Here is a 25,807-nt window from a genome sequence, read left to right as displayed (position 1 = left end):
CTACTCTGTGCGCATATGCACACAGGTGGGCATACGTATGCACATTGCTATACAAAAAAAGGTTATTTTATGCACTGTTGTTCCAATTAAGACATTTAGAGAAGATTGAACAAGAGGTGAATAAAGTTGAGAAAATATGTTCAGGCTTCTGAATAAAGAGGATCTGATGTAGAATTTCTTGATGAATCTTTTTGAGGGCTTTGGAAAGTAAACAGGAGTGTGGTATGCTTTGAAAATTAAAGTGTAAGATTTTTCTTTTTTTTTAATTGTGGTAGTAAAAAAATCATGATGTGCTTTGAAGTCCTTCTAACAATGAAAGTATGTTGCCTATTATGAAGCTAAAGTGTGCCAAAAATGTTCAGTGTAACTTAATTTTTTAAGCATTTATATTTAACTACTCTTTTTTTGATTCTGTTTGCTTTATTTCTTATTCAAAATCATGGAAATTGGATTAAAGAACATGCAGAAATGGATCTTTTATTTATTTTTTTCTAGTTGGTTTGCCTTTCTACATATTATTGTCAGGCTTGCTGTGAGGCTCTTTTAAAAGAATGGGTTATGACCCTTTTTAAGGTAAATAATCAGATTAGGAGCTCTCTTTCAGTGATATTTAGCTGTTTTTCTGGTTAAGATGAGCTCTGGGAAAAGGAGCTGCTTTAAACTGCATGGAAAGCAATTCTTAAGTTTACTTTCAAAAATGATGGTGGAAAGAAAGAAGCAGCATTGCTACTTAGCTTTCAACTTAATTGAAGGTTATAATGCAGTAGTCAATGTAAATCAGTAAGAGTAGTTCATGCAAAAATTTAGAGGGATCGGAGGATTGCTTTTTAAAATTTTTATTGTTGTCATTTATTTGCTTCCTTTCTTGCCTGATTACTTGTTTGCTAAAGAATACAGTGAAAAAGTATTAATAAAAAGAATATTTCCATTCTTGCAGGAGACTTTATGGCTCTCTCTTGAATGATAGTTTTCACAGCTCTTTGATCCTATTGTCTTCTAACCATAAGGAGAACTTGCAGCTCTTCTAGCATTAAATAAATTAGTGGTTAGACTGCTCACACAGGGGATGCAAAACCTAGGCTCATTTCTCTCCACTGCCAGGCTGGATTTAATATCAGAATCCTCATCTCTTAACAGATGTTGTTACTGCTGAGGAGATCATAGATGGTTTCTGACTAGGGACCCTCACACCATGCACTAAAGGTGTGCCATTGTTGGAAAGAACATTGGGCCAGTAGGACAGAGCATAAGTAGGATAAAGTCCATGGTATCTATGCTATAATCTATCTGTCATACATTTATAAATAATGTGAAGTCCTAGCTCTGAGCTCTCACTCTACAAACAACTTCTATATTTCATATGAAAGAATTATTGGACAAAATGGAAAGTGCTCTTGCAGCAAGGACTGGAACCTAGGACTTCACAGGCATTGAAGCCATGACCAGCTGATGGGCTACAAAGACTATATCAGAATAAGTTTAGGATGGCTTACATTGTTCACAAACAAAGGTCCAACTAACCTCTGTAACTCCGAATTCTACTATATTATTGATTTTGTTGTTATCTCTGTTCTAACAGCACCAATAAATTGCAGTCAAGATCCAGGATCCTCTTCTTTGGATATTAGTTACAGTTACAGCAAAAGAAAGGTTTTACTCAAGAATTTTAAAAAGCAAATGAGAGACAGTGTCCATTACTAATATTTTCTCATCCTGTTCTATTGCAGCTCTAAATCTTTTGTATCAGTGCAGAATGTATATAAAGCCACTGTTTACAGGTTTCATAAATATTTTTCATCCATATGAAATTTTCTTTCCAACAGTGATAGCAACTGATTTTGTTGGGGTTATTGGCAAATTTGGCTTGGTCTATATTAGGCTCTCAGAAGAAATCAAACAATAAACTTTACAGTGTTATAAGAAAAGATATAATCATCTCTCTTATCTAAGAGAACAAAGTTGTTTCATACTGACAGCAAAACTGAACAGGTCGCACAGAGAGGAAAAAAGAAGTTATCTAAATCTAACCTCCTAAATTTGCCCATAACATGCTTTGTTTCAATGATGGTTATTTTTTTGTCAGAGGACTATCCAGGGTCAGCAGTATAACATCTGTTGAAGTATGGGACCTCTCTCTTGAAATAATGCTTTTTATTCTTTTTTCAAGTCTAATGTTGTTCCAGAACCAACTGTTGTTAAAGAATTCTAATACCAGGAGGATGAAATTCCTTGTGTTGGAGAGAGACTGGCAGCTCTATGGCCAGCAGTTTTAATATGAGATGATTTCTTGCAGCTGGTCAGAGGTTTGGAATGTGAAAGTTTTCCAGGAGAGGTGGGTAGCTTCAGGTGAAGTGGTAAAATTAGGCGAATAATCACAAATTACTTTTTGGTTCTGCAGATCATCAGACCGTTCCACATTTTTTTATCTGTAAACAGCCACTAGATCTATGACTGATCATTTGATCAATGCATCCATCTATTGCAATTCCTCCCCTTCTGTTGTGCTGAGAAAATGACAATAAGAGAAGCAGAAATCTATTTTTAATGGGACTAAGTTCCATCTCCTTGCCTCAGTCTGTCACTAAAAATAGTGATTGTTTTCCTGCCTGTTTGACCTGCTGCTGTGTGAAGAAATCTTGAAGTCATTTCTCAGCCATATTTTTTTGTCTAGTTGATAGGCAAAAAACCCCACAAAAGCAAAGAAGAGCAAGCTTTTATGATAATGTCATCATCGGCTCCTAGCTTCAAACACTTCTGCGGCTTTTGAATTGTCATTTATAACTTGGAACTGAACCGACCCATAATTCCCTTGATGCATTTAGAGAAATTGATAACAGACTACTTCTTTTGTGGCTCAGAGGAGGCAACTCCAATCACATCACTATTGGCAGTCAATATTATTTTCTGACATGGTTGTAAAAGTATAAAGGGGCTTATGGCATTTGTTTAGATGAGGAATGGGCTCTCAAGCTGTGCTGGGGTTTATGGGTCCAGATTACTGAGAAGCAAAGGGAATATGATGTTTGCAAACAGGATATGATTTTATTTAAGTTTGGGTTTCGTACGCTGTTCCCTGGGGATTATCCTGCAGACAGAAGAAAAATTCACTTTTATCATATTAAATTGGGCAGTTATCCAATCCCCCCTGCTCTCCCCTGATCCTCAAAAGACACTGTTCTAAACCTGTAATGTGTAAAGTCAGATATTTAGATTGCAAGAGAAGGAACTGGGGGACAATGCCACCCTGCAAGAAATTAGACTTTAGCAGAGTAAATGTTAGTGAGCTGAACAGAGTGGTTCATAGGCTAAATATTGAGTCACCTGAAAGGCTAAAAATGACTCGTACATATTACAGAAAGCCCACTGCGTTTCCTCTAATTTTACTGCTATAGTGGTAAAATTTAGATAAGATAAGCAGATAAGTTTCATCAACTGCTGACCTTGTTTCATTAATGGAAGTGTATCTTAGATCTTTCATACCAGAAAAGAATTTGGACTGTAACTATCAAAAATGAAATGTAAAGCTACAAAATCTCTGTACATTTTTATGAAACTTACAAAATCCTCACGATTTCTAAGTATTGAATTTCTTTCTGTCATTCCTTGCTGTGGTAGCTGGACAGCACTACTTTTTGTCCCGACCACACAGGAAAAAAGCTGTAGGAAAGGAAAGATGTTACTAAGTATACAGATTTAGTAAGTCATACAGGCAACAAACTGAGGTTTTGTGCTGCTTCTCATTCTTCCCTTGTTCTCAGTCTGGGCCCAGGAAGAATTTTCAGACTTTAAACATTATGCCTTCTCATTCCTCTTATTTGTATGAGATAATGGTACCAACCTCATTCTATGACCATAGTACAATAGTGTAAAAATTAAGAAAACGTTGGTACTTTCCATCTATACCATCCTTAAAGAAATTACAAGAGTTATTCAAAACAACCTCATAGTCACATTATACTTTGATTTCTATATTTCTCATGACTATCGAGGACTCAGCTGCACAGTGTTGACTGTGTGATATTTTCTGCAAAGGTTGTCAAAAAGATCATCCTGTTACCACCTCAAGGTGCAAGTAAGGCCAGTGACAATGGGACTGGAACAAGGGCTTGAGGTTTGTCATCCCAGAGCTTTCAGAGATCTGCACCCTCAGGCACTTAGTGCAGTTCCAGGTAAACCTACAGTGTTTATCCACAGGATGAGGGAATGAGGTTGTAATGCTCTTTGTAGGTAGTATATCCCGTCAGTTCTGGTAATATATGAGAGCCAATTGTTTCAGTGGTCTATGTTTTTGTGGTGATTTAGCCCTGGCTGGATGTCAGGTGCCCACCAAGTAGTAATACCACTCCCTCTCCTAAACTGCACAAAGGAGAAAGAAATATAATGCGAGATTTGTGAACCGAGAGAAGAACAGGGAGATCACTCAGCAATTAGCATCACGGGCAAAACAGACTCAACTTGGGGAGAAAAGGGTTTGATTTATTAATGAACCATCAGAACAGGGAAATGAGAAATAAAAGTGAATCTTAAAACACCTCCCTCTACCTCTCATTCTTCCTAGGACTCTCCTGATTGGCATTAACCCTATCAGCTACAGGGGAAGCTTCTGGCAGCTCTTTGTTTAAAGAAGTCACCCCTGTAGCACTTCCATTAAAGGCTTAGGCAAAACCACTACAGTTTTGTAGGAATGGACCAACTGGCATTACACTATAGGCTCTCACTATAGGCCAGAGAATTATAGGCTTTCTAACTGACAAGCTGGCAGCTTTCTTGAGCAGGCAAACTAAAGAAGAAATAGGAAGATGAGATAAAAACTACACATTTGCTTACTTTCAACTGAGAATAGCAGTTCTTAATAGCAGCACACTGATCACCCTTCCATGCCTAGATAACCATTACAGAGACATGTGCATCCCTAGAGCAGGAGTCAGTCCATCTAAGATCAGAAGAACTGGTTAGAAATGCTCGATTTCCTTCATTGACAGGGACTTGAAACAAATATGTTCCTAATTTTAAGCATATTCCTTTTACAAAAAGAATATCTAGAAAAGTAAATGTGTGATAACATCAATCTGGATGATCAGAGTAGGAAATAGGTGTTCTTCCTTTACTAAGGAACAGCAGAAGATCTCTGGATCTGGAAAAGTGCCATGTTTTCCCATCTCTAGGCAGAGTGGGGATGCCGCAATTAACATATCAATACTATGGCCACAAAATAAAAGAAAAAAAATCTCTTCACAGTAAAGGGTAAATATTTTGTCCCATTCTTGGCCTTTCATGACACTCAGTTGGCCCTGTGCCATCTTTGACAGAGCTTGATGTTTGTCCAGTGAGAGGTGAAACTGCTCAACTGAGCGATATAGTTCCTAGGCATTGCTGTAGGCACAACTGACTATTTTAGAGAAGTCCTAAGCTACTTTTACTTTCAACAGACAAGGATATAAAGCTCAGGAGCGGTAACCTGATTACTCATCATCAAATATAGAATTTTGTTCCTCAGATTTTTTTTTTTTTTTCCCTTTTTAACAGAGAAACTTTTTCCCTTGGTACTAGAGCAGATTTAAATTGTAATGGAAGATGCAGCACATGGAACACAGAAAATTATTCTGAATTAATGAACTACCATAAAGCCAAATCTTTAAAGGTCTTACCTCATTTTGTGCATTTCCTAAAAACTGTTGTGTTGACAAAGGCCAGCATTATGCAAAGAAGACAACTTATGTTGTTATAATATATATATTAATTGTAAATGATGGTACCATATACAATTTACTAATACTATTCACTCCCCACATTTAATTACACATACACATATGAATTTCATGGGAAATCTGTATCTAAAGAAGAATTCACATTTGCACTATAAAAACACATAATATGTTTATTGTTAGAATTTAGCTTCCAGGATGCACAGAAAAGTTCTCTGAGGAGGACATATTAATGTATTTCTTGTCTGAATAAACACCAGGTTCTAGCCTAGCTCCACAGCATCCTCTAATATAAAGATCATCTACATCCAAGAAGAAAGCTAAAATGCTATATACTGCCAAAATGTGTTCAGTGGCAAATAATGAAACTTTTAAAAAATAAGACTTCAATTCTGCACATAAAAGTTGTATTTTCTGTAACTGCATCCATTACAACCAGCTACACATTGTTCTATCTCTTTGCACATGAGTTCCTCGAAACTGTATGATCAAACATAAGAAGACAGTTGCACAAGCATTTTCACACACTATTCCATTAAATACTAAAACAAGTGTCAAGTTAAATGAATAGAGTACTCGGGGCTGGGTCTGAAAATGCAGTAACATTTTTTACAAGCATCTGGTGATATATGCCACATATCTGAGACTTGAATCTGGGCCTAAGTGTTTTATTTATGAGTTTTTTCTAAAAACAAGTTCTAATCCACAGCTAATCCATATTATCCTCCCTCCATTCCCCTTTCCAACGATCCACACATCACTGTTTCACTGAAGTTTTGAGATCCTTCAGGATGTCTAACATATGCTTTATGAGACCCAGAGATTCTGAATACCTGTCATAAAAGTTCAAGCTATTATTCTGTTCAGGCTTCAGCTTGACTTACCTTGATTCCTTTCTGATTCTCATATTGAGTACAAAGATATTTAATTTTTAATATAGACTTGCCATATTTACTTGCCATTTTAAAAATCTTAAGGTGAATTCCATTTTTATAGAAGTAGGAGTACTACATTTTTACCAGTGTCTAGGACCACAACCATCAGTAACTCCACTAGGTATTCAATCATAGTTTTTACTTAGAATTTTTTTACCCAGTATTTTCTGAAAATTTGTTTTGATTTATAATAGCTTTACAAATTAGATCACTATTGTCAGATAAAACATAAAAGAGATATTAAGTATTCTACATATATTGGGTACATGTACTGTCCATATTCTTTGTTCTTGCCTGGAAAGTGGCTTTTGGGGTCAGAATTAATGGCCCTTAAAATTCTTTTTAGAAGGTCATTTCCATGGATATTATTGCTGATAAATAATTCTCCTACTGGAATTATTAAAACATAACAGAGAAGTGAGTGCAAGCCCAAGTGAATGAACTTTTTCGTTTAAGGAATGATTTGTGATGATCCTTTCAACTCTTCATCCCGCTGGAGCCTAAAGATCGCGTCCCCTTCACAATTTATTTGTAAACCACACTGATAGGGAAGAAAGTATGAAAAGCTGACATTCTGGGTAGTCTCTATGGCAGGCATTTTAGATTAAAACAGCTGGAAATGCCTTTGACAGAACAAATCTCTGATACAGCCCTAGAATAGTAGTCAAAATAAAGGAAGCTCACTGTACATATTTTTCCTACATTAACCCATTTTTACACACTTCCTGTATGTGGGATTTATGGAAGACATGTCAGCCATGCAAACTTTTTCTCCTTTCTTCCTTAACGATAGACATGGCTGACAGGCCATTCATTAAAGGTTGTTCTGTGGAGATGATGTGCACACCTTCACTTCTTTAGTCATGGTGAGATGAAATAGCAGCTGAGAAGAGCACTGAAGACCTTTTACTTTTTGGTGGAAATCACAGAGGTGATGAATGATTACGAAGGCATCTATACGAGTGGAAGGTGAGAGCTATGAGTTTGGCACCTGGGAAGCTGCACTGCTCATGGTCAGGAGCAAAGTACTGCAAATTTATAGCACTTGCTGGCACCAACTGTCTCCAAGAATGAGAGAGACTTTGCTGGAAGTGATAGCAAAATGCCACACACAATTTTTAGATGTTGCAACACTTCAGGAAAGTATTTAATTTCTATTTTCATGCCAGGGAATTAAAAATCCCAGTGATGGAAACATGTTTGCTTTGGCAGACGTGTAAGAGTGTTCTCACACTCACAAACTCTGAACACTCTTAAAGCTAAAGCACAGGAATTCATTCTGCAATACACAAGTTTTATTAAATTGCAATATCACTGAGGAGGTCTATACTCTCCCACATTATTTCTTACAGATTTCTTAATCAGTTTGTTTACTGCATATAGCCACACTTTTAGCTGACTAGATTTTATTTTCTTCTTCATTTTATAACCACTTATGTCGAAGGATAGCATTTGTTTTATGTAGTACTTTTTCCAGATTTGTGTTGAAATGTATCTGTATGAAATGCATACCGGATTAACTTCCATTCAAGAACAGTTGAGCTCAACCTCTGCTCTTTAAAGAAAGGGCAAGGAATCCTTTCAAACTACTGTAAACAGGATATTGGACACATAGAATATAATAACTGCTATCAAAGGATCCTCGCAAGTTAAAACTTCTATGAATGAGTAAATGACAGATTGCATTTTTGAACTATTCTCAGAGAATAAGTAGAGTATCTCTGGTAGGGACATATGGTAACTCTAGGAGGACTGGTTTTGATTTTTATGATGGCAACATCTGTGCAGAGAATCCAGAGCAGGATGAGCAATTCAGTATATTTTTAATTTGTTTTAGGAGTGAAATGAGAATTCCACTGTGGAAGCTGGATTTATGTTAACTCATAAAATGTGTGTACCTTTGTTTGTGGTAAAAGAGAGAGAGAAGGTAAGTTCTGGGATGTTTTGTCAGAATCCATCCCAAAGCAGTAGCCTGGGCTCTCTTTTATATTGCCATATAGTTATCAGTGGATGTGTATTTAAATCAACCTCAGTTTGCAGTATTTATTTAAGAAACAGACAGAAGTCACATAGATGAGTACATCATGCAGCATGTGAAAATGGAAGGGTGTGTGAGACTGGGAGGAGCACCTCTAGTCAGAATACCAGCAGAGCTGTGATCCAGTGACCATTAGGCAGATCCCCTGAGGTTTCAGGCAGAAGGAGGACTGAAACAGAATATGAGCAGTGAAGAGGTTCTCTAGCAGGGGAAGGGACAGGTAAAACAAAAAGCAGTTATAAGTATATTTTTTAATGTTTTAGAATTAGTATTCATGATCATTTTTCCTTTCTGAGATAGGTTCCAGATAAATGTAAATAGCCAGACAAGTAACATTTCCAGTTTTTCCAACTGCAGTGATTTCAGAAAGGCCTTTAAAGTAAAAAATATCTCAGATGTATTTCCATATTCTTTCTACCTTCAGACACTCATGCTACAACCTGAGCACAGCATAAGGAGTTGGTAATTTTCAATCTTATAGTCAGTTTTCCTTAATAGAAAACATTCTGGGCATGGGAGGTTACAGTACAAGCTTTCTATCTGCTGAAACATCTCTGCTGCAAGGCTTCTTGTTTTTCAGCTTATTTTCAGTATGCCGAAAGTCTTCATTGTGAAATTTGAGTTACCACATAGATATTTCTTGCAGGAAGCATTCATATGAAGTCCTTTTTTGTAGTGCAAAGCAGGGAATTTCTGCACACAAGGTTTGAAACATTAGTTGCATTCAGTCGGGAAAAGTTACCTACATTTCTTTTCACTTAAGTCATTCCCTTCCTCTTCAATGCCTCCACATCCACTTCAGGGACAGGTAGCTTAATTTCTATCATCTGTAGCTTTACAGAGTATTAGCTTTGCTACACATGCCAATGATTGAACTATATTAGATGTGCTTGAAAAAGCCTACAATCTACAGTGCTCATTCAGGAAACTCAGAGTGAAGTAAATCCATATGTGTTAGAAAGTCAACATTCAGATAGGCCTTGTGTTTTCTGGCTCTTGGTGCTATCTTGCACAATCCTTTGAAGAGCTGAAGCAGTGATGGGATTTTTGATAACAAATTGCGTAGCTTAGCACTGACATCTTAGTGTTTTTTAAAAAGGTTCTTTTGCAGTTGGTTAGACATTCAGAACATTTTTTTACCCTGACAATTTTACTAAAGGACTCTTAAATGAAAATAGTATATATAATTAAGCAGAAAAAAGCGGCTAAGATTCCATGTTAGAATTAAGTTACAAATGTTACATGTTCCATACTTTGTTTAAATTTTCTGAAAAAAAGTCTAATCAAGATAGGGTTTTTACTGAATTCTTCAGTTGCTCCAAAGCACTTGTGGATCAAAAATGTTCCATCTGACTTTTTCACAGTCTGCATTTTAGAAAGCATCACATTTGTCACAAATTCGTGCATACTCAGCATCTACATAGGCTGTCAGACATATGTGATATATACATGGACTAGAACCAGAAACCACAGAGTCTAATCCTATTCCCTTTACTTGTATAAAATCCAACCATTTCATCTCTCAGGAATAAAGAAAAGCACATCTAGTATGATTTTACATAGCCGCATTTCATACACAGCCTGACAACTGGGCCAGCTAGTAGCTGTAATTTTAATGGGTTTGCCTATTATATCACTGTATTTCAACAGCAATTTACAAAGTAAACACTGAGTAACACTAAAAGAAAATCTCTGTTTAAACACCTGAAAGATTTAAGACAATACATAGAACTAATAGAGATATAAAATGGAGCGAGATGGCATTTTCAAGTTGTAAGAGCTAGAGCATTGTGTGATGAAAATTTTTCTAGGCTGTTCTTCATGAGATGTTCTCAGAAACTCAAATCTGAGTTTTGCACGAAAATAAAATAGAATATGACATCTAAGCTAATAATACTGTGCATTTTTTCAGGGTAATTATGCATATGTTTATGTTAATTTTGTTGTATTATAATAACTGTGCACTAAGGTATGCTGCTTCAGTTGGCTAGCCCAGCTTTGACAGTTTACCATTCCTTACATGTACCATGCCCAAGAGATCATCTAAAATATTCTGAATTTCCTGTGTATATTTAGGTGACGTTTTAAAAAATTCCTCAGGAAACACTATTTTGTTTCCTGAGTGCACATTTTTACTTTGAATTCAAAACGAATTAGGTATCAGTCATCAGGTCCAAGGGAAATTTTTCAGTGGAAGATATTTGGTCTTACTGTCCCAGTTCAGTCTCCTCACACTCAGCTGAAAGCAGAAAATGATAAATGCCATATCCTGGCCAATACTCAGCATTCAGCATTTGGAGAGACTGCTGTCTCATGTCAGAGCAGACAACCGTCTTGAAGGGTGGGTACGCTCAAGCTGTGGTTACAATTTTAACTTAATCGGCCTTCCTGGAAATGAATCATAGTCCCTTTGAGGATGCAGGCTCCTGCCCTGGTGTAACGAGCAGCTGCCATTGAATAATTTTCATCAGTCACTCCTTCATGTTAACCTTAATTTGCTAGCCATAAAAATGGTAAGAAAGAACTCCCTCCCAGCCCTCTTGTTGATACTTCTTTATTTAAAGTACTGCACAGCATTTTTCAAACTTTATTATGAGTTGATTAAATTGATTTAACCAATGACCTCTACTTATTTATCTCCTTATTTGATTTAAAAATGAAAATTGATTCACAGTGGATTTAAAGCAATAGAAAGACAACCTGAAGGTCTGCCTAATGTTAAAAATCTCGTAATTTCTTTTACTTGGTTTCTTTCTTATTTCTTGTTGTAATTTTCTTAGTTACCTATTGACTTGTATGCATCTCTAGGAAAGCTACTTAATTTCTTTAAATCTCAAGCTATCAATCTGCAAAACCAATACAAGAAATCACTCCTTATCAAGCTGATGATGCTTAATTGTGTTTGTACAAGACTGAGCTTCTTATATGAAAGAGTGTGCTGTTATTACTGTTATTCTAAACTTTGCAAGCCAAATCCCGTCTTCTTACTCAGGTCAACTGTGAATAGGAGCTATTTGCATTAGTTCTCCTGCTTGCACAGAAAACCGATCAAAACGATAGAAAACTCAGGTCCAGTACACTTAAAAATAAGATCAATTTAGTAACTTGAAATATAATATTATTGTAACAGTAATGACACAGACATTTTATAGGTGTAGAGAAGATCAAGTTTCTTTCTGTTTCAAATGACTAATCAGAGAAATTCCTTAGAACCTCCAGAGTTGAGTAGCAGTTTCATTCATTTTAAATGACCTTCCTTCCTTCCTTCCTATTCCTTCCTTCCTTCCTTCCTTCCTTCCTTCCTTCCTTCCTCTCATTCTCTTTCTTTCTCTCTCTCGTTTTAGCTTTTTTTTTTTTTTTTTTTTTTTTTAAAGAAAAGAAATTAAGACCAGAAGCTTCTGGTTCAAACTGAAAACATGTCTCTCTATGCTTGGAAGTCATCCAAATAGTATCTGCCACAGGATTTTGTCTATTCCTAAATGTTTTTCTTTTCATGATAAATTTGTACGGTATGTTACAATTAAATGCACTTCCCATGCAGCATTGAGGGAGTCTGGCTATCTCTTCAGATGACTTTTTCAGACTATTTCACACCATCATGTTTACTTGACATAATATCATATTCGGGATATACAACATTTCACCTTTTTTTTTTTTTTGCATGTTTCTACAAATTTTACTAAAAATAGATTTCAAAAGTAAAATTTGAGCATACCAATGGAAGCTGTAGAGCAGTGCTGTTTCACCATCTTTTAACATTTCCTTTATAGTATCCTTCTATTTTATATTTTATATACGTAGTTTTACGTCACACGCAAAAGTCATTTTTCTCTGCTTCAATCAACCAAATTCATCTGTTACAAAGGGAAAGCTAAAGCCTCTCAGCCAAAACTTATTAGTTTATCAGAACTGAAGATACAGAAAGTTTTGTCCTTTCCTCCTCTCCTCTCCTCTCCTCTCCTCTCCTCTCCTCTCCTCTCCTCTCCTCTCCTCTCCTCTCCTCTCCTCTCCTCTCCTCTCCTCTCCTCTCCTCTCCTCTCCTCTCCTCTCCTCTCCTCTCCTCTCCTCTCCTCTCCTCTCCTCTCCTCTCCTCTCCTCTCCTTCTTTCCTTTTTTCTTCTTTCATTTTTTTTTCATTTTTTCCTTTTTTATACCTACTGGTATTGATCAGAGCCACTGTTGAGTTTTGGTATCACAGATTGCCTGTGATGGCCACCAGAGCTAGCTGTGACTGTCCCAACTGGCCACTTCGTCCTGGTCCCTGGCAGGTCCCAGTCTCTGCACAGGCGTGAGGACCCAGTGTACAGCGGCTGGTGAGCAGGCCCAGCCTGGCCGATGTAACACTGTTTGTAATGAGAAATCTAAACAGGGAATGGCAGCGAGGCATGACAGGAATGTGTTTCCATTGGAGAAGCCCGTGCAGAGAAAAAGCATAAGCAAAGCCATGTCCAGAAGGCCTTTCAGCTGGCCAGGACGGAAGACTGATGTTATTGTACACGGGCTGTCACACTGCCAAGCCCTCCCTCACGGGTTTGTTTTTTCTCATGCTCTCCCTCTCCTTCTCCCTTTCCCTCTCTCTCTGCCTTGCTCTCGGGGCCGGCTGTTTGCTCAGGTGGACAGTGACACCGTTTGGAACGAACTGCACTCGGCCGGAGCGGCACGCATGGCGGTGGGCTGTGTCATCGAGCTGGCGGCCCGCGTAGCCTCCCGGGAGCTGAAGGTGAGGTCCAGGCCGCGCCGTGGGTGGGAGAGCCAGGGTGGTGGAGCACGGAAGGGGGGAGGTGCGAGGGGGTGGGGCTGAAGGGAGGCGTTTTTCCTCCACTTTGATCCGGGCAGGGTGGCAGGAGGAGGACTGGGAGTGCGACCACGGAGGTGTGGCAGCCCAGACAGCTCTTCCAGGCCTCGCTGAGTACAGCCTGGCCGGCTGTGCGTTGAAGCACTGGTGGGTGCTTACATTACAGGGTTGCTGCAGCCTGAGGTGAAGTTACTTGTAGCATGCACGTCTGGCAAGTGGCTGTAGCACTGCCTTTTGAAGTCATCTTTTTTGTTGTGTAGGGTTTTTTTTTTATATATATAATGTGTTTGTTTAGTCATGTGCGTAACCTCAGAATACCACCCAGAGAGAGGGGAGGCAAACAGTGGGTGTGCAGGCTTAAAGGAAGAGGGAGGCAGCTGGTGAAGAGAGCTATGACCTTGACTTTCCTGCAGGCTGGCTGCCCTGCGCTCTTCTCCTTGGCCCCCTTTCCTTTCCTATCTCCATGCCACGCGATCTACAAGGCATGATATACAAAAACCCAAATTATCCCCAGTCTAAACAATTTATAAAAGCTCCAGACCTGACAGACTTTGACATTTTATTTGGTATTTTAACAGCCCTATTTAAAGGTATGCCACATGCAGCCGGAGTGCAGACTTGCCCCAATAAACATTGTTGGAGCTAACATGCCTCCTTAATGAAACTGTTTATTCACTTTCTAGTCCAAATACTAATGGATTCAGTGCTGTTTCTGAAATCAAGACAGAAATAACGTATTTTAGAATTAGCATTGTATAATGATTTCTGAAATTCCAAATTGTAATGGAACTTGAGAATTTTCTTACTGTGAATCTATCTTATTTCAGTCAAAATATTCAGCTATATATTTGGGGAGGAGTACCTTTTTTTTTTTAATGTATAGATATTCAGAATATAGAACATACAGGTACATAAACAACAGCATGCTCAGGTGAAATGCGGTACTATAGCTCCGACACAATCAAATGCACCCACTAAACTTTCATATTCAGATGTCAAAATCACCAGTCAGGTACTACACAAAATGTACAAATTTTGAAATCTCAGGTCAGGGAAAGGGAACATCATACAGAATCCTGTTGCACGTCCTTTCTGATGGGTACTTTATCCTCATTAAGCTTTTTGGGTACAGTAGGATTCAATACACTACTCACCGTGTGTTATTGCTGTTCAACAGGACTAATGAAAGTGAAGAAGGATTCTTTTTAGCAAGTTTTTGCCTTTGTTGATCGTAGGACATATGTTGGTCTCCGCAGCAATATAAAATCAAGTTTTGACAAGAATAATGAGATATGGACATGAAGCCCAATGATTTACATGCCACAGTGCCAACTGTATGAACTAAGAATCTGCATGTGGTATTTTTAATGTAATGTTCTAGAAAGGTTAATAAGGCCTGACTGGCAGAAGAAAAGTATACTAACAGAAGTTATGGAAACACAAAATTCTGACATTAGCAATTTTGTCAGAGTCTTCTTATGTTTTCTTTGTCTCTGCATTCACACAAAGGTGGGTTTTGCTGGGAAGCTTCTCCCAATACCCTCATGGTAAATGGCATAGGGGTTTTTTTTTTTGTAGTGTGTTCTGGGATTTTCTACATGGTGTTCAATGTGAGCTACCTGTAAGGTTCTGGCCCCACAGATGTATATGTTCAAATCTACCTTTATGACTTTATAGCTCTTCCATTTTGCTGCCTTTTTTCCTCTAGAAATATATGTTGCATTGAAATGAAAATGACTACTTCTATGTGCATTCATTGAGTAAATAAGCCTGTGAAGTAATCATCTGGGACCTGTACTGTGAGCTCTGAGTGGGGGGATTAGACTCTGATTGGAATCTGGAATGATCTGCCAGAGCTTCACAATCTTTGAATGACAAAAAAAGCACCTTCTAAGAATTGTGTATAAGCCACAAAAGCTCTACAACATGTAAACATTAAGAGTAGTAGAGAAACATGCTATAGTTTTTCACTGGTAGTTTTCAGATACAGTTTACTGATTGCTATCAGATGGTGTACTGTCAGTTTGGTGTCATCTGAAGGAAAAAAAAAAAGTACATTATGAGACAGGACATACCGACTTGTTCTGAAATACCACAGTTCTCTCAAAAGAGCTACATGTCCTGAAGTTCACAGTGTTAGACTTACAGTACATAGCAAGGGCTTCCCACAGGGCAGTGCTCCAGATTGCAGCAGGCATAGTAGATTGTCTACCCGCTGCACTGGAGAATCACAGATACCTTTTTTTCTGCAACTGCAATGGTGATATTAGGATAACCTCAGACTAAAATTATCTAGACTAGACAAAGTCTGAGATAAGAAGCTTCAGGAATGAAGAACTGAGATCATTCATTTAACAAGTGCTTTTCTGACATAAGAATTGTCAAATTTGTCAGTGTATTTGGGCATGAGCAATCCAAATATTTCTTAGAGCTTGGTGAATCTGTTTTTAAAATGTCTGATGTCTAAACACATAAAAAGTCTCATGTGGTTTTCCTAAAATTCAAATGAATGTAGTAGTTTATTTTATGGACATGTATTCAATTGATGTATAAAAGAAATAATTTACAACAGTGAAGATAAATGTCTTCCCTGCCTTGCTAGAGTGTGGAAGGTAGCGAATGTAAATTGCAAACAAACTGTAATAATTTGCATCTGACATTTAAAGTCCATTTCAGAAAGACATGGTATTTCACTTTCTATGTTTATTTCATGGTCTCTACTGATATTACTTGCTATGGCATAGAGTGATATTAATCGGTTGGCACTGGAGGTACATGCTGGCAAGAAAAGTGTTGAGACTACAAAATAAATTATGAAAGTCTGCAGGATAATTGAGAGGTTGACTACAGAGCTGGGCATGAGTCAAAGCAAAGGGTTCTTTATTCTGAATTTCCTGAGTATCAATCCCGTTTCACACAGGTCTCATCTGAGAATAGCAACATCTTGTTCATTTGATTTGGACAGTGTTCAAAACTGACCAGGAGTCAAGAATTCTCTTCACTGTAGTTCAAATCCCTTGAGAGACGTCAAAATTCTTTGATCTTCTTGACTAATGGAGAAAGCATCAATATGCTAAGGATGTAAAGCAATAGAGTTTACTGAAATTCTACTGCTGCCGTAATAGTAAATTACTGCGATGTTGGGGTTTTTTGGTTTTTTTTTTCAAATCAGAACAAATTGTCCTTTATCTGAGAAGACATAATCTGGATGGATTTTATTTGATTATATCAAACCATCAAAATTAAGGAATTTTTGGAATTGTTTAATAATATAATGAGCACTCATTTTGATGCTATACCGAGTTGAATGCTATACTTTTCCTTTTTTCATGGTTTTATTTACAATGATGAATGTCATCTTAGCAATAAAATAATAGGTGATCTAAGCATTGTACCATAACCATTAAAAAGATTGTTTTAAAAAATCTTTTCATAACTTAGGAAATCTGCTGATGTATGATGAGATATTGATGTTATATGGAATTGGTGCCACAGATTCCCTATCGAGCTGCTTTTCTGCATCTATCTTTTCTTCTCATTTCACAGAATTCTCAAAAGATTTTTGTGAATGGCTTTTAGTAATCTACTGGCTGACCAGAGATCTTTAGAAAAGTGGAGTATGTGGAATTCTATCATAGTCATTAGCTATAACCAATAAATAATTTTAATGTATAAGAGAAGTTGTATGATATATTGTTCCTTGGGACTTGGGAAAGAAATACAGGTAGTACTCTGCATATGATTTGTTGCTTGCAGTATAGCTTGTGAACTTGGAAATAATTTTCTCTAGCCTCTTATCTAGTGACTGCACCTTCAGAAAGAGGGCCCTAAATAATCTGCAGAGAAAGCATTTCTTTTCTGGAAGCATCTCCTAAGCATCTCCTTTCTCTCTTGCATTGCCACAGGAAAATAAAGATGTGCTAGAAAGGAATACTCACAGTGTCTCTGTCACTGCTCTACAATAACGAGGCAGATTTCAGGAGCCCATAGTCTAATGGCTTGGTGACACTGGGAGTGCTGTCCTGCCCTGCCTTCTGATTTATTTCCCAGCCTGGCGAAGCTTCTTCTCTTACATGACTGACATTCAGCTTAGGTCTCCCTTCCCTGCCAGTGTGCTGCTTCACTCACAGGCAGTTAGGCACAAAGAGTCTCTCCCCTTCCCTGCACCTGGTTATCCCGTGAAGCAGAAGCTTCCCTCCTGCTGCTGAACTGGATGAGTACAGAGATTGTCCAAACTCCACGTTAGACAAGTCTCAGAAAAAAATGAGAATCTGCATCTGTGATCTCTCTCGAGTTTCCCATTTCATTAACTCTTAGAGCTTGCAGACAGTCTCACTTTTAGGATTTATCTTGTAAAATTACTGTTTTTTCTGAGAGAGCTTAGCATACTGATATTTCCATTTTTCATTATTCATGCTTGTCGCAGTTTAACCCTAGTCAGCAACTAAGCATCATGCAGCCAGTCGCTCACTCCTCTCCATCCTCCTTGGTGGGATGAGGAGAACAACTGAAAAAAAAGCCCCAAGCTCATGCGTTGAGATAAGAACAGTCTAATTATTATTAATAATAATGACAATAATAAAAGTAGCAATAAAAGTAATGAAATTTAAGGAAAAGAGATATTAAAAAACCTCAAGAAAAACAAGCGATGCACAGTGCAATTGCTCTCCACCTGACAATTGACCAGCCAGTCCCTGAGGAGCAGCTGGCTCCCTTGGCCAACTCCCCACAGTTTATATATTGAGCATGACATTATATGGTATGGAATATCCCTTTGACTAGGTCAGGTCAGCTGTCCTGCCATGCTCCCTCACACCTGCTTGTGCACTACCCTGCTTGCAGAACGTGGGAAACTGAAAGGTCCTTGATTAAGGATAAGTGCTACTTAGCAACAGCTAAAACATCATTATGTTATCAACATTATTCTCATATTAAATCCAAAATACAACCCTGAACCAGCTACTAGGAAGAAAATCAACTCTGTCTCAGCCAAAATCAGGACAATGCTGATGCTGCCACCTTTTTTATTGCTATATATTAGGTGTTTATTAAATTATTAATACTACATTGAATAAGTTTGAATTCAAATTTTTGCTTGTGTTAGTACAGTAGCTTTACAATAATTACAATTTGTTGAATAATGTCATTCAAAAATATTATAAGTTCTTGGAACAGTTGTTGTGTGCTGTTTCGTATACATTAAATATGTCATAACTTCTTTTCTGAAAACAAATTGTACATTTCTCTGGCTGTTCCTTAATATCTTACAATTGACTGGTGGGAAAAAATATTATACCAGTGTAAAACATAATTTAAAAAGAGTATACCTAATAAGGACCTCTTTTTTTTTCAATGGGAGATGACTTTCTATCATCACGGGCAACTTGGTGCCAGAATAGATCATGGAACTACTGAAAATTCAAAGGAACATTTCTGAAATGGTTTTATTCAGCCTCAGAAGTCCCTATTCAGTATTATTATAAGCTGGAATTGTTTTAAGTACAATACTCATAATAAGGATTACTGTCTATTTTACTTTTCATATCCTTTAAATATGTCAATGTTGGTGATGGCAGCACTCTTTTCCATGATAGAAATGTGTAAGCACCGTATATTTTTATTTTGACAAATTTGGAACAGAAGAGACATACACAATGAAGTCTCAAGAGCTGGCAGGATTTATATGGTTATTCCGTAGTTTTAAAAAGTTTGAATGAATTAGGAAGCAATTTTGCAAAAGAACACTGAAGAAAAAAGGCACATTGTTAAAGTGTGGTCTGAGACTGCCTTGAACATCCACTTCAGCTGAATGAAGTGAAGCACAATTCCTTCCTCTGCCTTACGATATGCATGTGTGTACCTACACACATGTGTAAAGTTGCCCTGTTGGTAGTTAGGGGTCATTTAAGAGTATGAAAGCAATTGAAATTAGTTTCCTCTGAACCAGAATCTGATATGTTCATGGGATAGTTCTTTCTGATATGTCAGTTTGAATCAATACCAAAACAAACCTCCTGTGTTTGGTCATTTCTACTCTAGTGTCTCCATATAATCCATGGATAACTTCAATTGAGCTTGAAACTCTCATTACAAATGAGCTTGGTTATTCCTGGTCTCAAGGTCTTCATCACACAGGGCTATGGAGAAATCATCACATGGTAAATTGTACTAATCTAGTGAATAAACAGAATTAACTTAATCAACTACCTCACCACTGCCACCCAAGCTCTTAGTTTTCTAGTCTTAAAAGTATTCTGTTTAAAAATCACCCAGCCATCTTTCACAGCAATACTGTTATGTTTTCTTAGAACAAAAACTAGAATGGTGTTTCTAAAGACATAATTTTTTAAAAGAGCTGAAACCAAATGCCTCTGCAGTCCCATAGCATCTTTTCTCCAGTAAAGCTTCAGGCCAGCAAATTTCCATGCCTGCCTAAACAACAGAAAACCCCACACAGCTCCTCTGATTACCTGCAAAAATCTCCTTTCCTGAGATGTGCTCTGTACTCAGGTGCCTCCTAGACTGGTGCTTACACCTCCTTTGGAGTCTTCCCTACCCCTGTTTCACTCTCTGCCCTATAACAAATGCCTTTTGCCTTAAAAAAATTTGAGTGATGTGTGACAGCTGCAAAAAGAGATGTTTTTTTCCATGCCCAGGCACAGCATTTTTAACAACGTATAGTGTGTAAAAAACAAGTAACAAATGAATGATTATTTTGCTATTATTAAATATATGATAAATAAAACCCATCAATTAAAGACACCAGTGAAGTCTTTTATATAGTAGTTTGTATCCTTTGCTTTTACAACGTTACAAAATTAGAAAATTTCATATGGAACCATCTCTTAGGTACTTTATCCTAGTAATTATGGTTATATTTATAGCTGAAAGACTGTTACTATTTCATTTAGTAGTACAATTTTAATTATATGTGTGATACATAGCTTATCTCCATGACCACTTTATTCTTAAAACTCTTGTCTGCTTTCTTTCCCAATATAGTTGTAACTAACACTAGTTGTGGCTAAACAGGCCCTGATGGTTGTATATGTTAGCCTGCAACCTTCAACTTTTCATGTGCATTTTCTGGTGCTATCCTCTTAGGCCTTCATGAAAGCAGATGGGAAATTATTTTCATCGCAGAGTTAAATATTTAATGTCTGCTTCTGTGTTCTCGGCCTCTGCTCACTTCCTCTGTAAGACAAAAAGGTGTTCCCTCATGTCCAATACTGTTTTCTTGGAAAATCTATGTGCTTCTAATACAGCTCTGTTAAATCATGGGTTCTTGTTCACTGCATTCATGGACCCCCAGGGCCAGATACTGGCTCCTGCTCTAGCAGTACAAATAGCTTGTAAAATTGTCCTAAACAGGTACCTGAGGAATGCCTTGACCTTACATCACTTACTCTTGGGCTTACCCTCTCTGCTGAATGGCATATCCTGGGATCATGTTACAATAAAAGTGGCACTGGTAAGAATATGGTTGTCTTCTTCAGGGTACCAGTTGCAAGGGTAGGCAGCCAATGCTTTAAGCAGGCCTGATGTTTGTTATTGTATGAGTTAACTAACTCAGAGACAATAGGGCTAAATATGTCACTAAGGCCTCTTCAGAGATTGTGGCCTGTCAGATGCACTGTATAGAGCACCTTTTAAATGCAAATAACCATATTTTTATATAACTGTATAAGGATACAAAGTTGTATATATATATAAAACATAAGGAATATAAATTATTATAGGAGGAATGGCTACATTTCTATATAATAACTGAAGACATTTCTGCAAAGAAATTAAGTCTTCAGTGATTTACTTCTCATTCTGAAGCCTGTGCACATTGAAGCAAAAATAAAAGCTTTCCATTAAAAACAAGAGAATGTCCAAAAATGCCATGTTTAAGCACTGGTAAATTTCAGAGCTAAGGGCTAGAGAGAATAAAGGATTTAGACATGTAGAAAATAGAAATCTGACTTTAGGGTATTGAGCTTCAAGTGTGGAATCCAGATCCTGAGTTAGCTACCTGGTCTCCATATGAAATACACAGAGGTTGCTGAGAAACCTGAACGCTGTGTGCAGCTGCAATTAGCTAGTGCACAGGGCAAAGTTCTGCCAAGAAATTTACTCATCATTCGATATGACACCCATTTTCCTGAAAGTCTTTTGTTTTGTTTTGTTTTGTTTTTTTCAAAGATTATGAACTTTCAAATAGAATCACAGAACAGTATATGTTGGAAATGACCTCAGGAGAACATCAGGTCCACCTCCTGTTCTTAAGCAGGGTGACCTAGAGCTATTTGCTCAAGACTATGTCCAGATGTCTTTTGTATATCTCCAGACTCTACAACCTCTCTGGTCAACCTGTTCTATTGCTCAGTCACCCTCACAGTAAAAGCATTTTCATATGTTCAGATGGAGCCTTTTCTGTTCAAATAATGCCCATTACCTTTTGAATAGTTGGGTTAGATGGCATTGCTCTGACCTACAGGGGCTTACATCTCAACATAAAAGCTAAAAAGCAATCAATTTTCAAGGTCTGTATAAATCTGTCATCTTAAATTTGAGATTCAGTAGCAGTGGTTTGTCTCACGTTGAAGGACAGCTATTCTGCAGGATATAATTAAGATTCGTAAGTTTGAATAAGAGCTGAGGAAGAGCATGACTCCAGACTTATTGTTAGAAAGCTCACTTAGACTGAAAAGATGTGTCTCCGTATCTGTAGACAACATAATCTAAAGAGGTATGGTAAGGATATTTATACATTCAACCCCATATTCAAGAAGGAGTTCTCTACTCTTTAAAAAAGTGCTCTTGGAGAGCCTACTATTTCTGACATGGGACTGGCTTTACTTCGAGTCAACAAAAAGCCAAATGATTTTACTAGAGTAGTACTAGACTGAAGCTAGTATGAATTGCTTCTCAGACAGGCTTCCCAGCATATCTGCAGTGCCAGACTGATTGGGTGACTTTTGGTCCACCTAGAATCTGGGCAGAACAAGCTCCTCACTGTCAAGTGAAGGGAGTAGTGATTCACATCTTGTCACAGTCACTACTTGTGGTCTAGGGAAAAAATTGCCTACATCTAGTTTTACTTCCTTGTATATTAGAAACACCACTGGAACTCTACTGTAAACAGTCATCCCCAAGGCATGACTGTTATGGTATCCATGTTATGGTATTGTCTTGAAAGGGTTCAGGGAGAGGTATAGTAGATGTCCAAGCATAATGCAGCCCAACACTGTAACCTAACACAATACAGAAAAGAATCAAAGACCGGAAGACTGTAGTAGGATTCACACCTCTGTTCTTTGGAAATCAAACATCCCACTATCTATTTGGAGTCATGAAGGAAGAGAATACTCAGCTTACTGTGGAAAAAGACTAACTTTTTTTTCTTGGTTTTCACTAAAGACCCAACTAAGTGAGTCTATCTGCAGTGGATCTTTTGTGATGAATTTGGGCAGACTCCTCTTTGTTTGTTGCTCAGATGTACACAGATTTTAGACTTTACTCTTTATCCCCAAATTTAACTAAAGCTAATCATACAACAGCACAAACATGAATCCTTTTTCTAATGTTCATGTCTGTCATTCAGTTTCATGTTCTGTCTACATATAGAGGTGTCTGTATCCTAGTATAAATAAGACTGTACAAAAATGCTTTGAATTGATGTGTGTTGGCTTCATTTGCAACATATTCTGTCTTTAAAGTAGATTTTTGCCTTTTTGTCCACTGTACTACGCTCATTGTGTGGTATTTAAATATTGCCTAAATGAAGGAATTCAAGTTCCATTATGTTAACTCTGTTTGCACAAAGTTTGAAAGTAGCAAGTAGGAAGAGTGAAGTGTTTTATCAGTTGCACAAAAGTTGCTGTTAACGCAATTGTAACTAGTTTTTGGTGTTCGAGAAAAATTTATTATATTTATATGCTTTATCATCACTAACATATGTGGTGTACTTTAAAAAAATTAAATTTCCCAGGTGAATACTGAACTTCTTGCAATGGAAAAACACATTAAAAATGGTTACAACATTGGTAAGAATGTCCTGCATGCTCATGGAGAACTGTAATAGTTAAGCACTGATAGTAAAAATTAGCTAGCTGTAACAAAGCAGGACTTCCAAAACAGTCTTGTCAAGATATGGGAACAGAAAAGATAAGCCTACACTGTAACTGTCACGTTGTCAAAACCAGAATTGTTGATTTTTTTCCATCTCTATATTGCCCCATGAAATCCTCCTAGTGATAATCATCTTAATTGCATTGATCTTTTAGGATGCTGATAGTGTTGCATCATAATGAGCTGTGAGCTGGGCAGGGACAACTGTAAGCATGATGCACTCTCTCTCTCTAGTAATACCCTCTTTGAGTCTTTTCACTTTGTTATCTGTGCATTCCTCAGCATAGGCATGCACTTTTTTTCGTATACACTACATAAGAATTCTTCACAGAATTCTTTAAGTCATATTTTGTGTGAAATAATAATGTAACAAACACTCAGGAGGAAAAAGAATCAGGTTTTAGCGAAGAGTTTAAAGCTTGTTTGGTTCTGAAAAATAATACAGTCCACAAGCTGAATTATTTTTGATGGTGTGCTTCGTCTATAGACACTTCATATTCCACCTCCAGGAATGGCTGCCTAAATATGAACATATATATTTGTTCTGTCATAAGTTTGTTTGTTTGGCTGGTTTGTGTTGTTTGTTTTTTTTTAATGTAGACATTTTATGTAAAATAAGGCATGATAGCAAATCTCACAGGTTCTTTAAATGATAGCCAGAAGAATCACTCTTAATGATATGCTTTGTTTGCATTGTAGTTTAAGTTTACTCCAGTCTGATAGAGTTTTGGTCATGCTTCACGAAACTTTGCAGATAGCCTCTTGAATTACCTTTAGTAGCAAATTATATGAGATAGCCTGGTAGTATTTGTTTATAAGTTAATGCCAGTGAAACAACATAGGTAGACAATTGCACAGGTATACGCAAACACATAGTCATAAGATTGTAAATAAATAGATTTCACAGGCAGTAGTGTAACTCTATTAACTATCATGACAATGATAGTTATTGATTCTCCTTATTTACATCCGTGTGAGTGAAAGTTTGATGATTATCATATTTGTTTAGATGCGTAAAGCCTGAAACATTGATGTTTAACTAGTTGAAGTGTATGAAACTGGACTACTCCAATACTGACTATTAAAATCTAGAAATATTCTGTCCTCTTTCTTCATCTCTCCTCTGTGAAAATAAACTATTTGCTTGTTCTTGTAGCCGTACTTACACACATGGTATTTCTGTGAAAATGTAAGTTTGGTTGATATGCAGAGATTGTAATTTCTTATTTTTATGTGTGTATTGTCATTCATTTGATGTCAAATGTGTAACTGAATAGAAGAGCATGTCTTGAGTAGCTGAAATAAAGAATAAATTTGCTGAAGTAATGGCATTACTCCTGAGACTGACTGTTGTAAGATAAATTTGAGATGATATACATCCTGATGGGACACTGCTTCTTAAGTACATAATCTGACATTCTGAATAGAGCTACCTTGCCAATACTTCTACATTTTTCCTTTACCTTACCCACACTGGAAATTTTTCTTTTATCTTCAGTGGCTCTCAAAGCTGATCAGTGATTTAGTGATCCTAGTGCTGTATGTTATGAAATTTATATACAATTCGAGAATGTGTGTTAAAAATTGACTTTAGGGAATCTATTAAACTTGCATGTGTGGCAGGTTCCCAAGTTTAATTTAGGTTTGCAGAGATATGGGATATTCACTCTCATTCTTTTTCTACTGTTAGAAATTACACTCGGATCTGTGTCTGAATTTATCATTTAGTCCATACATAAGGTAGGGTCAACACTGACTAATCATGTCAGATATATACCTCAAGTTACTTTTATTTTGAAGAATCTCAAGCTGGAGCAATGCATTGCACAAATTTAGATCAAGAATGGATCAGTGGTCTCCTTCATTTTAAATGTGAATTCTAGACATCAGAATTGATAAAATGACTTTCTCATCCTGCCTTTGTCCTCCTCTTTAGCTCACGTTGTGTGTGCATGTATGTATGTACATGTGCGTATTTATGTAAGTTTATACACCACTGTTCTCAAATATATTATTTCTGGCAGTGCTATGAAAGGGTGATTGGACTGAAAAAGTGCTCAAGAGTCTCTAATAGATTTCAATCCAGTCTGCGTGCTGCTCTGTTTTGCACTGAGTCAAATATTTTTTTAAACAGATAATTGAAAACCTATCTTGCTCTTACAGAATGGCTTTGCTGTTGTAAGGCCCCCAGGCCATCATGCTGAAGAATCAACAGCCAT

The 25,807-nt window shown here is 37.2% G+C and overlaps 1 protein-coding gene across 1 annotated transcript in view; it reads left to right on the top strand.

Moving 5' to 3' along the window:
- The window catches only part of HDAC9 (histone deacetylase 9), a 387,397-nt gene that overhangs the window by 270,226 nt on the left and 91,364 nt on the right, over positions 1-25,807 (top strand). The window contains exons 17-18 of the mRNA XM_061996670.1: positions 13,290-13,397; positions 25,752-25,807. Coding sequence (XP_061852654.1) covers positions 13,290-13,397; positions 25,752-25,807 — 164 coding nt within the window. The remainder of the gene's footprint in view (positions 1-13,289; positions 13,398-25,751) is intronic.

Source organism: Colius striatus, chromosome 5 (genome assembly GCF_028858725.1).
Source record: "Colius striatus isolate bColStr4 chromosome 5, bColStr4.1.hap1, whole genome shotgun sequence".
NCBI lineage: Eukaryota > Metazoa > Chordata > Aves > Coliiformes > Coliidae > Colius > Colius striatus.
This window is presented reverse-complemented; position numbering and strand designations above follow the sequence as displayed.